The sequence below is a fragment of the Diceros bicornis genome, chromosome 18 (assembly GCF_020826845.1).
Source record: "Diceros bicornis minor isolate mBicDic1 chromosome 18, mDicBic1.mat.cur, whole genome shotgun sequence".
In the NCBI taxonomy this organism is placed as follows: domain Eukaryota; kingdom Metazoa; phylum Chordata; class Mammalia; order Perissodactyla; family Rhinocerotidae; genus Diceros; species Diceros bicornis.
The window spans coordinates 13,613,499-13,632,203 of NC_080757.1; the positions used below are offsets into that span (position 1 = coordinate 13,613,499).

General features: G+C 39.1%; 1 protein-coding gene across 1 annotated transcript in view; it reads left to right on the forward strand.

Annotated features, from left to right (window-relative positions):
* The window catches only part of ANKFY1 (ankyrin repeat and FYVE domain containing 1), an 88,839-nt gene that overhangs the window by 36,500 nt on the left and 33,634 nt on the right, over positions 1-18,705 (forward strand). Inside the window, exons 4-7 of the mRNA XM_058560030.1 lie at positions 4,958-5,093; positions 11,106-11,229; positions 12,365-12,514; positions 13,824-13,989. Of these exons, the coding sequence (XP_058416013.1) occupies positions 4,958-5,093; positions 11,106-11,229; positions 12,365-12,514; positions 13,824-13,989 (576 nt within the window). The remainder of the gene's footprint in view (positions 1-4,957; positions 5,094-11,105; positions 11,230-12,364; positions 12,515-13,823; positions 13,990-18,705) is intronic.

Sequence of the window (18,705 nt, forward strand, 5' to 3'; positions counted from 1 at the left end):
GGTACAAAGATCTCTTTGATATCCTGCTTTGAATTCTTTTGGATCTATACCCAGAAATGGAATTGCTGGATCATATAGTAATTCTATTTTTAATTTTTTGAGGAACTGCCATACTGTTTTCCACAGCATGCACCATTTTGCATTTCTGCCAGCAGTGCACAAGGGTTCCAGTTTCTCTACATCCTCACCAACATTTGTTATTTTCTGTTCGTTTGTTTTGATAGTGGCCATTCTACTGGATGTGAGGTGATCAAGACTTGTTCTTTATGTTTAGTTTGTAGCAGTTTGATTATGATGTGTCTAGACATGATTTTCTTCCTGTTTGGGGTTCCCTGATCTTGAATCTAAAAACTCATGTCTGTCACTAAATTAGAAAAGTTCTTTACCATCATTTCTTCAAATAATTTTCTTCCTTGATCTCTTCTCTCCTTCTGAGACTCCAATGACACATATACTAGACCTTTTGTTGCTATCCTACAGGTCTCCTTGAGGCTCTTTTTTTTTTTCTTCTCCCAGTCTTTTTTCTCTGTTCTGCAGATAGGATAATTTCTATTGATCTGTCTTCAATTTTACTAACCTTTTCCACTGCCATTTTTGTTCTGCTGTTGAGCCCATTGAGTGAGTTTTTAGTATTTTTCATTTCTATAATTTTCATTTTTTCTTTTTTATAGTTTATATGCTGAAAATTTTTTTTAATTTCAAGCATGTTTTTCTTTACCTTCTGGAGCATAGTTATACTAGATGATTTCAAGTCTTTGATAAATCCAATATCTGAGTCATCTTGCAGTTAGAATATGTTGATTGTCTTTTCCCTTGAGAAATGGTCATATTTTCCTCATTTTTTCCTATATCAAATGATTTTGGATTGAATCCTGGACTTTCTGATTATGTTGTGTAGACTCTGGGTCCTGTGTAATCCTCTGGAAAATGTTGAATCTCCTTAGGTTCTGACTGCAAGCCAGTTCTGTTTCACCTTTGTTGGGTCCTGGTTCAAATATCACCTCAGTTCTTAAGGCTGGGTTGGGACGGTTCCATGCATGAGTAGCTCAGGGGTGACCCTGAGGCCTGTGTGTGTTCATGCCAGAATTAGAATTCCTTCTCTAGCTCTCTTTACTGTGGGATTCTCCCCTCACTCTTCAGCTCCCCCTGGGGCTCTTTTTAGTGGTTCATCTGGCCAGGAGGATGGGGTTTTAGGCCTCTCCATGGTCACTGCAGCAGTGTTGCTCCTTGACTGGGTTCTACTCTCAGGGCAAAGCCATAGAGAGAAAAAGAAAATCGGGAAACTCATCCCGTGCAGCTGCTTCTTCAAATTTTGCCTCTCTCTGCAATTTAGCTGCTTTTGTTTACTTTTCAGAATCCTCAGGTATTTGGTTTTTTGTACTCTCTCTAGAGTTTTTAGCTATAATCAGTTAAATAAGATGATTGCTGCACTGCCATAACAGAACTAGAACCTCTATCCTTTTATTCCTTTTTGACACAGGGCTTATTTAGAGGATGGTTTGGGGTTTATTTTTATTTCCAAGAAGTTATATTTAAGGGTGCATCCTTAAACTGACTAAAGATGATGTTTTTACTGATGAAAGATGCAGTTTATCACGATTTTTTAATTTTATGAATCAAAACTTTTATGTGAAGTAGATGAAGAAAAAATAGTTGGAAACTTAAAGACAATTTAATTAAACCAGAGTCCTAGTAGGAGATTCAAAACAGTTTTCTCAGCTTTTGACGGATTAAATGGAGGATTTACGTTAAAAAATTAATTTCCTCAGTGTGCTTCATTTAATGGTTAATTGCATATGATGATAAGTTTATTCTCATTCTTTTCAAATGTCTCGTAAAACATTTATTTAAAACCAAATCAAAACCAAAAAAACTAGACCACATAGAAAATCTCAGGTTCTTCGAAGTGTGACGGTATGTATCCTGGACTACAGACTACAGTGAAGTCGGAAGTTTGGGTGTTATTTTTCCTTTCATCCTCGCAGTCACAGATTTTTACCAGCTTGTGTGCTGGGCCTGCTGAGGGGGTGACTGCCTCTAGCAGCAGATACACCGTGCAGGTCATGGAGGCCAACTGGTTTCACTTATCAGAGTCTACTCTTTTTAAAGGTAACTCCTGGTTTGTGGGGTCATCTGACTTTTACAGCCACTGATTTAAGTAGAATGGAAGCATACAGACTGCATGCTTTGCCTAAAAGTACACAGTTGGAAGCGCACACACCTTGCTTCTCGTTTAGTGTTCTCTGCCCACCTTATACCGCTGGCTGCTTAGTCTGAGTCTCAAAATGGATTTATTGTCAGTATATTTTGGAGATTAACAGAAGAGTCAAGACAGAAGTGAGAAAGCTTGGAGATCACTTGAACCTTATTTTGTTTGCAATTTTGGGGGCTCACAGGAAATCCATGCTGATGGTGGTTTTTAAGAAAATTATTTAGATTTTGGTTTATCAATTATACGGGTCAAGTTTATTGGTTTGGACAGTTGAGGGAGAGTTGTTAAAGAAAACTAGCCAAATTTTGAAACAGAATTAGAGAAACTACCACAAAGAAGTGAGGGTGGTGGTGTTGCGGATGCTGTCATTGTTAGGAATAAGCTATCTTTCCAAGATATGGCTGTATAAGAAGAGTAGTGTACACAGTTTTGTCATTTTGGGTGACTCTGGAGAAATCACGTGGCCTAGGTATTTTTTCTTTTCATTAAAAGGCTACTGAGGTATTAAACCCAATTTACAAATCTAGCTTAGAAATTCACCCTGCTTCCAAGATCTACTCTGTATACTTTAAACAGCTTAGTTGAAGTATTTCTTCAAGTAGATTGTTTAAATAAATTGATTTAGGTTTTCATCTGATTTTAAAATGTTTTTCTTAAAATGTTTAAAAAGTGCTATTACTACATTAACAGATAAGAGAGAAAAGAAAAAATAAACCTTAACATAATCACCATTAGCGTTTTGGTGTATTTTCTTTCACTGTTTTTTACATTATGCCTTTTTTTTTTTTCTTTTAATATCTGGCTGTTTTAGGGGATGATTGTGAACTGATATGGTTGCAAGTAAATCAGGGGCCTTCAGTTACACTCACTTGACATTACTCCCTCCAACCCTCTCCTCCCCACTATAATTGTAAGAGAAGGGGTTAATAAGAGCTAATCAGTTGTTGCGTAATTACTAAGTTACTAAGACGTTCCTGCTCCACATTGCACCTTCTCTAGATCATCACGAATTGAGTATAGTTTCTTAAACCTTAGCAAGCATCAAAATCACGTGGAAGACTTGTTAAAACACAAATGCTGGGCCTCATCCCCAGAGTTTCTGATTCAGTAGATCTGGGGTGGGCCTAAGAATAAGGATTTCTAACAAGTTCCCAGATGGTGCTGATTCCACTAGCCCAGGACCACACTTTGAGAACCATTGGTTGTAGACAGTGATTTTCAGTGATCCTCTGAATATCACTGTCCTTATTCTGATTAATCAAGAGTTGACTCCAGTTGAAATCATAGTTTAGATATTTTATGCTAAGATTTTCATACCAAGCATTTCCCCAGGTTGCTATAGAGTCTTTATTTTAACTTAAAAATTACACAAGTGATGCATGCTCGTTAAATCAAAATCAGGAAAAAAAATAAGCTAAAAGAAAAACTAGTTATGAATTCTATCAGGGTTGATATTTTAGTGTATATCCTTCCAATATCTCAATAGATAGTTAGACGAACAGTCAGTCTATCTATGGCCATACCACCTTGAATGTCCTCAATCTTGTCTGATCTTGTGGAACCTAAGTAGCATTGGACCTGGTTAGTACTTGTGTGGGAGGCAGACACAAAACTGTATGTGTGAGTATGTATGTATGTATATACACATTCACACACAAATATAGCTAATAAAAAATGAGATTTAATAATGTGGTTTTAGCCTTTTTTTATCTGCTATATAATGAATATCTTTTTATGTTGAATATAGATCTAAATAATTTTAATTGATGCAAAGTTTTCTAATGTGTGTATATATTATAATTTATTTAATTCTCCTTTGTTTTTCTCTTAAGATTTTTGTTCCAGTTTTTCATTGTTAAAAATAATACTGTGTTGACTTAGTACATATGTTTCTCTATATTTACTCAGTTATTTTCTTTTTCTTTTTTTTTTTTTTCATGAGGAAGATCAGCCCTGAGCTAACATCCACGCCAATCCTCCTCTTTTTGTTGAGGAAGACCGGCCCTGAGCTAACATCTGTTGCCAGTCCTCCTTCCTTTTTTCCCCTTTTTCTCCCCAAAGCCCCAGTAGATAGTTGTATGTCATAGTTGCACATCCTTCTAGTTGCCGTATGTAGGACGCTGCCTCAGCATGGCCGGATGAGCGGTGCACGCCCGGGATCCGAACCCGGGCCACCGGTAGTGGAGTGCATGCACTTAACTGCTAAGCCACGGGGCCAGCCCCCTACTCAGTTATTTTCTTAGGATAATAATCTGCATGTATAATTGCTGTGGAAAAAGTTATGCACTTTTGAGAGACAAAAAAATGTATTCTAGTTTAAATTTGTATTTAGTTATTGGTATGATTTATGGGCCATTTTATTTATCTTTGTGAATTACCTATTTATATCCATTGCTCATTTTTCTATTGGGTACCCATCTTTTCATTTTTATTTGTAAGATCTTTTTATTAGAATGTAAATTCTTTGTCATATGTTTAAAATATTTTCCCACGGTTTGTTTGACTTACATCTTTATTAGGTTCATTTCCCCCACCTACCACCCCTTGTAAAACTTTAACACATTTCTGGAGTTAGATGCTGCCCAGAATGCTAAACCATCATTTTTTAATGGCTGTGTGATATTTCTTTGAGTTGAGTGTGTCAGAATTTACTTTATTAGCTTCAGTTTTTAGGGGCCTCAAAGAAGGCCTAAGTGTGTCATTGGTGCTTTGTTTTCAGCTTCTCTTCTTTCTTTCTTTAACCAGATGCTAACCCTGAGGTGACAATGACAATGCTTCGCTGGATCTATACAGATGAGTTGGAGTTCAAGGAAGATGATGTGTTCCTGACGGAGTTGATGAAACTGGCTAATCGGTTCCAGCTCCAGCTCCTTGGGGAGAGGCAAGTCACAGCAGATGTATTCAAGCACCTCAGATGGTGGTGGCTGAGCTTTAATTATGCCAGGCTCTGGGGAAACAGCTGCTTCTGCTCATGTAAATAACTTTTGTAAGGTGTTCTTTTCAAGGCGATAGTGGGGAGAGAATTTTATCTCCCTTGTTTTGTTTTATCTTATGAGCTAAATTTTGCCAAAGCTTTTAGGTATTTTCTTTTCTTTACTGGTTTATTACTTGAGATTTCATAATTGTGTGAACTGATAAACTGAATATGAAATAATATAATCCTGTGTCCAAACTCTCAACTTTCCGTGCTATACGTTTTCCTTTGACATTTTATTCTGCTTTTTGATGTATCTGCTTGGATGAAGTCCTTGGTCATAGTCTCTTTGTTAGAAATGCCTAAATTAATACATACACGTTAATGCCTAAATTAATACATGAGAGTATGGCTCAATAAGTTTCATAGGCGGTGTTTCTGAGATCTCACTTCATTTGTTACTGGTTTTTAGGTTCCCAAGGAGATAGCCTGCTATGTGTTTTATATTGCATTTTCTCAGTTGCTCTCCCAAGTTGGCCTTTTAGAATAGCAGAAAACAAAACGTTCACCAAATGGTGTCAGGCAAAAAACCCTTTTGTTTCTGTTGGAGATGTGGCCCTTGGAGGTCAGCTTGGTTGATGAGTGTTTTTTTACATCATTTAGTGATCTTTGTATTCTCCTGGGTGTGTGAAGGAGTAGTTTCAGCCATCAAGAGGCACTCTGCCTGTTGTTGTGTTGCCCTCAGAGAGCTGAGAGAGACCTGGCTGCTTAGAGCCGCCTGCTGTGTTTTCACTGTGGGGCTGAGGTTTCCCAGGGGATGGCCCACCACGCACACGTGAGTCAGGGCACAGGTTTCTCCTGACTACCTGTGACTGATGTGGGCTTGACACATTTTAATACCTAAAGCCAATAACTAAGAAACAATCAAACAGGTCTACAATTTGTAGGCACATACATTGTTAGGTTAACAGAGCTAACTTCACTGTCAAGGCCTTGCAATAAACTCTTTTGTTTGTTTGGGTGAGTTTTTGAACCAGCTGAGAGTGAAATGAGAATAATTTTAATTAGAGTGTGATTTATATCTTTTTTCCCCCCCAGATTTCCTGAGCTTTCTCCCATTGACCTTGTCAAACTTGCTATAAATTAAATTGTTTGATAAAAATGCCCTGGGATTGGAGTAGTTTAGATAATTGTAATCTGTATAATGGATTCCTTAATTAAAATGTTTGTTGTTTATTGACTGATTAGGCTTCATAACTATCAACATTGCCAGATGCTCAATTTTGTATTGTTGGATGTGGGCATTAAGTTGTTATCTGTTGCGGCTTTGTTAAGAGCTGGGATGGAAGAGATGCAGGAGTGGAGTCAAATGTTGGCTTTTAGAAGGTTGCAGAGTGCCCACTGCTGCCTGCAGGAGAAATGACACATTTGAGATAGTAAGTGAAAGGGCTCTGATGCAAATGTGTGCAGTTAAATATGAAGCAAGTGTTGCTCATTTTTGTAATGTAGGGATCTCGGATTGGGAATGCTATCCCAGTTTAATGAAAAGGAAGTTTTTTGGTAAGTATTATCAGGAAAATACTCTTTAAAAAAAAAAAAAGAATCAATAGTGTATGCTAAAAATTGACAATTAATATAATTTTTTCCTGATTATAAAATACATGTTCAGGGCCAGCCCCGTGGCTTAGCGGTTAAGTGCGTGTGCTCCGCTGCCGGAGGCCCAGTTTCAGATCCCTGGCGCGCACCGACGCACCGCTTCTCTGGCCATGCTGAGGCCGCGTCCCACATAAAGCAACTAGAAGGCTGTGCAACTATGATATTCAACTATCTACTGGAGCTTTGGGGGAATAAAATAAATAAATAAAAATTATTATAAAAAAAAATAAAATACATGTTCAGGATATGGTATTTGGAAAATACAGAATGATATAAAGAAAAAAACTGTCATCTAATGCCTACCCAGACTAGGGAAACTAAAGAAAAAATAAGCAAGTGGGACTTTATCAGATTAAAGAGCTTCTACAAGACAAATGAAACCAGAATCAAAATGAACAGACAACCCACCAGCTGGGAGAAAATATTTGCAAAACATATATCTGACAAGGGGTTAATCTCCATAATATATAAAGAACTCACACAAGTAAACAACAAACAACCCGGTCAAAAAATGGGCAGAGGAAATGAACAGACACTTCTCCAAAGAAGATATACAGATGGCCAATAGGCACATGAGAAGATGTTCAACATCACTAATCATCAGGGAAATGCAAATCAAAACAACACTAAGATACCACCTCACGCCCGTTAGAATGGCTATAATCACCAAGACAAAAAAGAACAAATGTTGGAGAGGATGTGGAGAAACAGGAACCCTCATACACAGCTGGTGGGAATGCAGACTGGTGCAGCCTCTATGGAAAACGGTATGGAGATTCCTCAAAGAATTAAAAATAGAAATACCCTATGAGTCAGCTATCCCATTACTGGGGATCTATCCAATGAAACTGAAATCAACAATCCAAAGAGGCTTATGTACCCCTATGTTCATTGCAGCATTATTCACCACAGCCAAGAAGTGGAAGCAACCCAGGTGTCCCTCGACTGATGATTGGATCAAGAAGATATGGTATATATATACAATGGAATACTACTCAGCCCTAAAAAAAGACAATATCGCCCCATTTGCAACAACATGAATGGGCCTGGAGGGTATTATGTTACGTGAAATAAGCCAGAAAGAGAAAGACAAACACTGTATGATCTCACTCATATGTGGAATATAAACCAACCCATGGACAGAGAAAACTGTATTGTGGTTACCAGGGGCCATGGGGGTAGGGAGTGGGCACAAGGGGTGAAGGGAGACATATATATGGTGATGGACAAACAAAAATGTACAACCCAAAATTTCACAATGTTATAAACTATTAAAACATTAATAAAAAAAATAAAACTGTCATCTGTAATTCAACCACTGTTAACTTTTTGTGGTTAGCTTTTCTGTAATTTTTCCACGTCTCTCGTGTTCATGCACATGGGATTGATAGCAAAACTAGGCAGGAATTTGTAGGATGCTTAAATATGCTTGATTTCGTACTTTAAAAATCAGGTTTACTGGGGCCGGCCCTGTGGCGTAGCGGTTAAGTGCATGGGCTCCGCTGCTGGCGGCCCAGGTTCGGATGCCGGGTGTGCACCGACCCACCGTGTGTCAGGCCATGCTGTGGCGGAGTCCCACATAAAGTGGAGGAAGATCGGCAGGATGTTAGCCCAGGGCCAGTCTTCCTCAGCAAAAGAGAAGGATTGGCAGACGTTAGCTCAGGGCTGATCTTCCTCACAAAAAAAAAAAAGAAAATCAGGTTTATTTTTGTGCATCTCTATCCTTTTTGTACTCTACAGTTAAAAACATGTATTAACAACAACAACAAAATCCCTTCAGAGGAAAGTTAGTCTGTCTTGCTACTTTTCAAAGAGAAGATATGAACTGAGAATCTGATTTTTAAGTAAGATTACATGTTCTTCAGTTGTGTGAATCATGTCAGTTACTATTAATAGGCTATCCAAATAGTGAATGGCACTCTGGGGATCCTAGAGTTCAGTGAGAATGAAGTGTCTGCCAGTTGTAACAAAACATCTGTCCTCGTGAAACATAGTTGAATATCTTGATGCAGTGTCATTTGGCAGTAGAAAGGAGGAGAATGGAATTTTCACTCTTAGCGTTTGTCTGTAAGTGTGTTTTGTAAAGTGCTCTAGAAATGTGAGTCAGTGCTCCCCGAGATTATACCATGTGTTATGACATTAGAATGGCAAGACCGTGGATGTTTGTCATTATAAAAGTGGTAAAAGTTTCATATATCTGAAAAGAGGACTTTTCTCCTGGAATGCTCTGATTTCATAGCCGAGGTTAGAATGACTTCATCAAACATGAGTTTAGGGAAACTAGTGGTCCAGCAGAGGCTCGGAGATATAACATTGTTAGTCACTATTATAGTAACTTATTTAGATGTTTAACAGTATGATTTAAAAGTGCCCTGGGGGAGATGCTTCTTTACACCAAGTCAGCTATGTTACTTAAAAACGAAGTACTGAAGCATAGGTCTTAGAATAAAATAGGTGCCTGCATTTACTGCTGGCTGGAGAAATGACTCCCAGATTATTCTTGCTTCTAGCCAACGGTCTCTTTTGTGAGGTTTTGAAAGTTTGTTCCTCGTTCTTCCTAGTTCTTTCTCTTGATTCTCCTCCTTTCTTCCCCCATCCCCCACTCCTGTGGTTTTTCTCCTCTTCCGTTAACTAAACCTCATCTGTTAAAATTGGGAATTATCTGCTAGCCAGTCAGTTATTCTTATTTGTAATAGAACTAAAACACATTCATATTAGTTATTATATTATGCAACTTCCTTGAGAAGGACCTCAAACTTACGAGTGTACCTATTATGTACCTCATGCTGTGCAAAGTTTATATAGTTGTCCTTTATCTTGCAGAACACACAGAGATCCTCTAAACCTCTGAAATAGAGTATTATCCTTATTTTTACAGAGGAGGAGATAGGGGCATAGAGAGCTCATGTAATTTGACCTTTAAAATTCAGTCAATCTCAGCTCAGGTCTTTCTTACCTCACAGTTCATTTTGCCATCATTACATTCTGCCCTTGTGATCAGGAAAAGGTTTTTGTGGGGGCTCTGGGACAGAGGAAGCAATAGTGGGGTGTCAGGGAATACTCCTGAGACCATATTAGACCTCTGTGCTGCCCTTGGAGGTGAACCTGATTTGTAGGGAGATGGAAGGGGGAGAAGGAAGGAGATGCCACCGGCCTCCTTCCCCCCAACCCTGGTTCTGTGGAGGCTCACTAAGGTTCCCAGGAATTCTGGGGTGGTGGAAGCCTGGGTCTTCCCAGTGCTGCATCTTCTAGGCTAAGATGTGTGCCTGCTTTGTGCTACCAGAGGCCTGCTTGCCTGTGTACAGCCCTCTCTTCCCTGGCATAGTTGGTGCTTTCTTATTAATGATTGTGAGAGTCCTATTGTTGTTGTTGTTACCAGGCTTTATGGGACATCTGTTGTAGTCAGTTTTTCTCTGTCTTGGTCTACTATGGTTTGACTCTTAACTCAATTGTTTCTATACATGATAGGTTATTTAAATAGGCTTTTTAAAAAACAGCTTTATTGAGTTATAATTAACATACCATACAGTTAACCTTTGGGATAAGGAGGTGTTAATTTATTGAAGCATAGAGCCTCATATTTGAAGCTATTTCTAAGCCCCCCTGGTTGCATAATGGAGTTGTGCTAGTGGGAACTGCAAATGTGTCCTATACAATTAAATATCAAAGGACTGAACTTGATCCATTGTGTGTTTGATTTTATAATTGCCTGTGTATATGATCAGCGAGTTTCATGTGATTACTTTAAAGGCACTTGCTGGGTTATGCTTTTTTTTTTTAAATTGCAGTAACATTGGTTTATAACATTATATAAATTTCAGGTGTACATCATTATATTTCGATTTCTGTGTAGATTACATCATGTTCACCACCCAAAGGCTTATTACAGTCTGTCACTACACACATGTGCCTAATCACCTGTTTTGCCCTCCTCCCTCCCCCCTTCCCCTCTGGTAATCACCAGTCCGATCTCTATCTCTGTGTCTTGGTTGTTTTTATCTTCTACTTATGAGTGAGATCATACGGTATTTGTCTTTCTCCCTCTGACTTATTTTGCTTAGCAGAATATGGGGTTATGCTTAATATGTTTATATACAGATTATTTTGATTCTGACCAGAATGAACAATATAATATCATAATGAAATTCTAATACTTTTAAAATATGGTAGCTCAGCTATACTTTATTCATAACTTCTTTGCTTAACCTTACATTTTAGTGTTTTTGGACATAGCCAGCCAGTACACAGATGATCACTTTGGTTTGTTCATTTATGAATGTATTTGTCCTAATAACACTGTTCATTATTAATATTCTCTTGTAGATGTGAGAAGGGTGTTATGTCTCTGGTGAATGTCCGGAACTGTATTCGCTTCTATCAGACTGCGGAGGAACTGAATGCTAGCACACTGATGAACTACTGTGCAGAAATTATTGCAAGTCATTGGGTGAGTGAGAGACGGGGGGGTGTGGACAAAGCACCCTCACTGGAAGTCAGAAGACCTGGGCTTGGGACCTGGTTCCATAGAAAGTTACCTCTCTGGCCCCTAGTCTCCTCTTATTACAAAATTGAAGGCTAAGTAGTTGCATCTGATGATCTGTGAGATTCTTTTTGGTTGTAAAAGTCTCATAGTTCTGATTTCAGAGTGGAGAGGCAGAAGATAGCTCAGGTCAAGAAACAGGCTTAGAATGAAAGCACACCTGCCTTCACCCTCCAGCTGCAGAAGCTGCAGCTGAGCCATGGGAGAAGGTGCTGTGTGGGGCCAGCAGGCCCGCGGTGCTCGGCAGCACCATTTCAGGGCTTTGCCTGGCTGTCTCCATTGTGTGGGGAGCATTGTTAAATTTAGATTTGCCCGTCTTAGGTAGCTTTCATCATAAAGAACGGCTTTTGCATTTCTTTGTTATGTTGTCTATTTTGCATTTTTTAAAAAATCATGGCTAGTGCTATGTTTTATAACCTAGTTTCTGCAAATTGTTTGGTATTCAGTAACATTAGGAAGAAAAGTGTCTAAGAGAACTGAATTTTAAAGAATTGAAACAGGAATGGTAAGCTTTCTGCTAAAATAGTAGAAATTTAGAGATGTGCCATAGTAGGGACCAGCTATGACTCTGGAGTGAACTGTTTGTAGAAGTTCTGATTAGTTCAGTGATTGCCGTCTTTGTAGGGTAGGGGTGGGGAAGACTCTGTTCTCCTCTGGAGGGCTCCTCATGACTGCATGCTTGTTGGGTGTCAGTGTTGCTCATGGTTTTCTGTCTCACTGAGAGGCACCGAGGTGCTATGGTAAAGAGGACAGGCTCGGGAGGTGGACCTCTGGGCTCCAGATCCTGGCTCGGCCATTTACATTCTGTGTGAACCTGGGCAAGTTATTTAGCCTCTTTATGCTTTACTTTCTTCATCTGTAAAGTGAGGATGATAATAGTACCTACCTCATAGGGTTTCTTTGAGGATTAAATGAGTTGGGAAATGTTAAGCCCTTTAAAGTAGGGCCAGACACATTCCAAGGGCTTCTTAATAAATGTCAGTGGTTGTTATGGTTGATATGTTGAATCTGTTCTGCTTCTTACTATCTTTTTAATCCTTAGGATGATTTACGAAAGGAGGACTTCAGCAGCATGAGTGCCCAGTTGTTGTACAAAATGATCAAATCTAAGACTGAGTACCCCTTACATAAAGCTATCAAAGTAGAGAGAGAAGATGTGGTCTTCCTTTATCTAATTGAAATGGATTCACAGGTACTGTAGCTGTTTTTTCCATTTTTCATACCTTTTCCCAAAACTATACTTCACTTGTAATGCTCCTCACTTCTTCCTGAGCAATCACTGGCACAGTCGTTAATGTATATATTTCTACTAGTAGTCTATTCAAGGTAATCTGAGCTTTTTTTTATCATGCTCCTCAAAATTCTTCCAGCCTCTGCCCATTGCCCCATTCCAAAGTCACTTCTGCATTTTCACATGGTTGTTACAGCAGTACCTAATTTCCAGTACTAAAATCTGTTTTACTTTTCTTTTGCTGCTGTGAGAAATTACCACAAACCTAGTGGCTTAGAACAACATAAATTTATTACCTTATAGTTTTGTAGGTTGGAAGTCCAGGACAAGCATCATCCGTCTAAAATCAAAGTGTCAGCAGGCTGTGTTCCTTTCTGGAGCCTCTAGGGGAGAATCCATTCCCTGCTCGTTTCGGAGAGGAATTGTTGGCAGAATTCAGTTCCTTGTGGTTATAGGACCAACATCCCTATTTCTTGCTGGCTATAAGTGGAGGGCCATTCTCAGCTTTTAGAGGCCACCACATTCCTTAGCTCATGGCCCCCTTTCTCCATCTTCAAAGCCAATAATGGTGAATCAGGTCCTTCTCGTGTCACATCTCTCTGCTTCCCTCTTTCACTTTTAAGGACTCGTGTGATTAGATAGATTGGGCCCCCCTGGAAAATTCAGGACACTCTCTCCTTCTCAAGGTCCTTAACATTAATCATATCTGCAAAGTGCCTTTTGTCATGTGAGATGACATATTCACAGGTTCTGGGGATTAGGATGTGGACATCTTTGGGGGCTATTATTCTGTCTACCACATTGCTTTAGGAGAAATGCAATTGCTCTTGTCAGATGAGAGTGTAGTATGTTTTATCCTGGCTGTCCAGTGTGTGGGGAAGACTTGAAACGGCTGGGAGGAATTAGATAGTTAAGCCGCAGTCTTTCATGAAAAGGTTAGCTGTTTCCCCTCAGGCTCTCTGAATCTCTGCCCTGGCACTTGTGTTCCTAAAGCACTGTCTGCATGTACCCCGTGGTCCTTGCATTGTCTTCCATGGTGTTTGGTCTGCTCTGTGATTCCCCATTAATTCTGTGGTCCCCGAAAGGCGTGTGCCCTGAGGAGGCTTGAGAGAAGTTTGTGAATTGAGTTGAATTTGGAGAGTAAACAGTGTTAGATCACTAAAATTTGACATTTGTATAAGAGATGATATTTAAGACTCAAAGTGGGAGAGATTAAAATCAGTTGTATTCTCTACTGGCTGGGTACTAATTTACAAATTTACCTGTGCAGCTCCCTGGGAAGCTGAATGAAGTGGATCATAACGGGGATCTTGCTTTGGATCTAGCGCTTTCACGACGACTAGAGAGTATTGCCTCCACGCTGGTTAGTCACAAAGCTGATGTGGACATGGTGGACAAGAATGGCTGGAGCCTGTTACATAAAGGAATCCAAAGAGGTAGGAAGAGTGTATATTTTTCTCTGCGGGCAGTTTTACTTTTATCCAAGTAATTTTTGAAGACTTTCTGACCCTGTTCCACAAATTCTCAAAGGCTTCTTGAGTCTGTACTCACAAGCCACATGATTTAGAATTTGTGATCAGTGGGTCAGAGGAAAGACTGAAGAGCTACTGCCTATGCCTTGTTGGTTAGGCTCTTCATAGTATCAACGGGGCCCCCAGAAGAAAGGCTAGAAAGATGGCACTTTCAGAAGAAGTACCTTTTACTTGTAAGCAGTTGATATGTTTGCTTAGTCAATATATCACTTTCTCCAGGAATTGTGTTAGGAAGACTTTACTTATATCGGTTACTGTAAGAGAGGGAAAGTATCAAAACCATGAATGTGAGGCCGACCCCGTGGCGTAGCAGTTAAGTGTGTGCGTTCTGCTGCGGTGGCCCGGGGTTTGCAGGGTCAGATTCTGGGCGCGGACCAACGCACCGCTTGTCAAGCCATGCTATGGCGGCGTCCTTTATAAGGTAGAGGAAGATGGGCACGGATGTTAGCTCAGGGCCAATCTTCCTCACAAAAGAATAAAAATAAAAAATAAATTAAAAAAAAAAAACCATGCACATTTAAATAAATTCTTGGTTTCAGATTTTTCACTTTTTTTTTGTTGTTGTTGAGGAAGATTAGCCCTGAGCTAACATCTGTGCCCATCTTCCTCTGTTTTTTTATATGTGGGACACCCACCACAACATGTCTGGTGAGTGAGTGGAGGAGGTCTGTGCCCGGGATCCGAACCTGTGAACTCGGACCGCTGAAGCAGAACGCACGGAACTTTAACCACTTGGCCATGGGGCCAGGCCCTCAGATTTTTCATTTTTATGGACTAGACTTCTCTTCTATCATGGTGAAGTGATAAAATTTCATTTTGTTCCAGGAAAGTTATTTGAAATTATAGCTATATTTTGAGTATGTTGCGATTAGTAATGGGAAGAATATGGAAGTGATAGAATTAAGATCAAAGTACCTTAATGAATTATCTTTTCAAGGAAAAAAAAGTACTAGTCTTTTGTTTTGTTTCTCCCATGGCCTTATTAATTCTTAAGTCCCAAATGGATCCTGCCTGATTCTACTTTGCATTAGTCATTTTTGACAGAATGAGGAGCTCTATAGAGATAGAGTTCTAGTATGGAATGAAAGCTGTCAAAAATGTGAAAGCCTTATTTTGTAGATGGATAGATGACTTGATTGAAGTACTTGGCTATGGCTGCTTTTTTGTTTACGTGTGGGTATCAAAAACAGAATATATTGCTTTCCCCACATCTTAATCATGTATATTTACCCTTCCAATTATGCATTATTATACTATTATTGTCTCTGCTACACTTTTACTATTCACAAGTTGCTCCTAGTTGGTAGAATGTAGTTACTTCAAATATGGTCCTGTTGCAGCTGTGGCGTTGCCCTTTTTGGGCAAAGGTTTTAATGTAAATATCCCTGTAAGCCACGTGTTAGAGTGTTAAGCTTGCTGGCTGATGGAGAGGAAAATTTTGTTCATCATTGGGAAGGAAATCCTTAGAGTATGTCAGTGTCAAGAGCAGATACATTTTTCCCAAGCACTACTCTGCACTGTGTAAAGCCATCGGGTGCTTAGCACTGGGTGTGTTTTCAGTGGGGAAAGTTTCCACCACATAGGGAATTATTCTTTCCCATACTGTTCAGTGTCTGAGATGTTTATTTTGGAAACAAATATGCTTGTTACTAAAAAAACAATCTCAGAACTATGTTTCTTTCCTCTTAGGGAGTTAAATTCTTATGTGTGATGAAAAAACATCTTTGACGAGTTATTAAATATTTTGGTGATTGCTTAGTTACGAGAATTGCCAAGAATTGGTGATGCATTTTGATGCTTATTTTCAGACAATTTAATCTTTCACTCAGAATTTATCGGTTGTCTGCAACCCTGTGGATTAGGGTTGTGGGTGTGATAAACTTGATTGTTGCTAACCTTGGAGAGTGTGACGTGGTGTGGCAGCAGAGCACTGATGTTGGAGCTTGGACGTACCAAGGTTTGAATCTTGGCTCATCCACTTTGTCTGTGGCCTTGGACAAGTCACTTAACCACTCTTGAGTCTCCTGTTCTTCATCTGTAAAGTGGGAATCATTTCTGCTTTACTGGTTGTTGGGAGAGTGAGAGACAGTGTTAGTAGCATAGATAGCACAATAACTACCATGTGGTACCGTCAGCCTGCAGCTCCAACCTTGCCCCTGTGTTGGATTGCCATAAGCAGCTCCATTTCCTGTAGGAATTTTTTCACTTTTCCTTCTTCAACTTGAGCTCTCAGTCTGTTGACCTGTCCAAATGATTAAATTGAGTAATATACTTAAATTTAACTGTTAACCCTACTTTAAGTTCATTATAACATGAGTGAACATCTTTAATATATGTGATGTAGGTCTGGTTCTGGACACACATTAGAATCTATAAATGAAATAGTGATCATCCTAATAACCAAGTACACCAGTCAGTTTGTATGAAGAATGAAACAGGCAGCCCGTGTCTGTGGCTGAGTCCACAGGAGGTACACATATGACCAGAAGGATACCATCTCCCCTGATTAGCTGGATCTGGGCAAGAAGATGAATTCTTGCTTTAAAAAAAAAAAATCTAGTTCTTCTTCTGCTTATTTTCCTTAATAATTAACATCAATCAATGGGTCTCTTAAATAGGATGCTCCTGTCTGTTTGTAGTAGATTACAGATGATGCCACCAGCCGGAGCAGCATGAGTTACAGTTTGTATTAATTAAATAAGGAAAGTTACTGGCTATTCCCTGAATAAAACTTTTGTCAGGAAGCTGCATTGAAAGAAAAATTGTATGTGGGGTTTTTTTTTTTTTTTTTTAACATTAACTATGTTGTTAGGAATATTTTTATGTGGACAAGTCATTATAGTAATGCCTCATTTACCTGGCAGTTTCGGTGAATCAGGTGATGAAGTAACTGAAAGATTAAGCACCAAACAGTTTTTATTTTAACTGTTTTTGATGGAAATCTTGCTAAATGTATTAGAAGTTTTCTTATTGACAAACTTTATAAATGGTGCTTTTGGCGTCTTCTGTTCCCCACCTTTGTCCTGCTCTTTTGATGTCAGTTGTCTTTTTCCGCTAGGTTGTGTACCCATGGGTGACTTTCTTTTAATGTAAAACATCATCAATTTTCAATTTCCAATAATTCCTAAATAACTTTTTGTGTGTGGTGCATATATGTATGTATGTATAAGTAAAAAAAAAATTTGGCTTGTATTAATAAAGTAAATCTAATCTAAAAGCTACGGTTCTTTTAAGAGGGCTTAAGATACAAGAATTTTTTTTATTATGCCTTCCGTCTGAATCCAACCATTGATAGGTTTTCTCTGTGCAGTATTGCCCAGTTTATCTTCCGTATGTATACTGTATTTTACGTTTTCATTAACCTATCTTGTTTTAGCTTTACTATCTGTTTATCTCTTAGTTTGGAATATATGCCAAGCTTAAGGGTAATAAAACCACCTTCCACCTCTCTCCCAGTATCTTATATATTGGACCTTTCATTTTAAGGCTCTCTGTCCTAGTAATTCTAAATTTTCTTTCCAGAATGTAAGTGGCTTTCTCTAGGATATTTATTCTATTACTAATGTATTGTTTATCCATATTCTCTCCTAGACTGAATCTCTATGAGGTTTGTTCATACTACCCATTAAGGCCCTACTGAGAACCCCACTGTGTATATGTTTGTATGGATAGCAAAGGCCTGACCCAGCCTAGCCCCCTGATGTGCATTTTACCTGTTGCTTTCAGAGCTCAACCGACATCCTATTGTAAAGAAATCTAAGCTTTGGTCCTTTGCACATGATGTGTGTAAAGATTGCACCTCCCCCCACCCCCCGAGAAAAAAATTGGGGGCAGAAGAATGAAAATATTTCAAAAGGAGCTAGGTAGAGAAGTCTTAAGTTATCCAAAGTTGTAATTGATTGGAATTAGAGCCAGTCTGTTTAGGTGTAACCTAATAGCCTTGACCAGTCAATCAGTTTTCTTCCCAAACATTTCCCTGGTGCCTATTTTGTATAAGACAGTGGTGGATACAAAAATAAATCAGACATGGAGCAATCAGTATCTGAGGGGCCTATGGTGGCCTAGCCATCTTAATGCCAGAGCTTACATTCTCTAGCAAGATAGTCCCTTGGAAGAAAGTTAGAGCAGATGGAAAGTGTTGAAAACCAGATGATTTTGAAATTCCATGTCCACTGAAGACCAGAGGAAACCTATACATTCAGATGAAAATGAGCATAGGAATACAGTCATGTGTTGCTTAACAACGGGGATACGTTTTGAGAAATGCATCATTAGACGATTTTGTCATTGTGCAAACATCGTAGGGTGTACTTACACAAATCTGGATGGTCTAGCCTACTACACACCTAGGGTATATGGTACTAATCTTATGGGATCACCGTCATACATGCGGTCCATCCTTGACCAAACGTCATTATGCAGTGCATGACTGTACTGATAACACACACTTGAGAGCTTTTTTACTGCTGAAATCCTAAGCCCCATTCTGGGTTTTCAGACTGCAGAAGTATAGTTGAAGAAGATGAAATGATATTGCAAGATATAAAAGAAAACTTATAAGTGACTTTGTTAGAGAAGATATCTGGAAGTTGTGATTCAAAGGAGTGTGCATCGGCAATA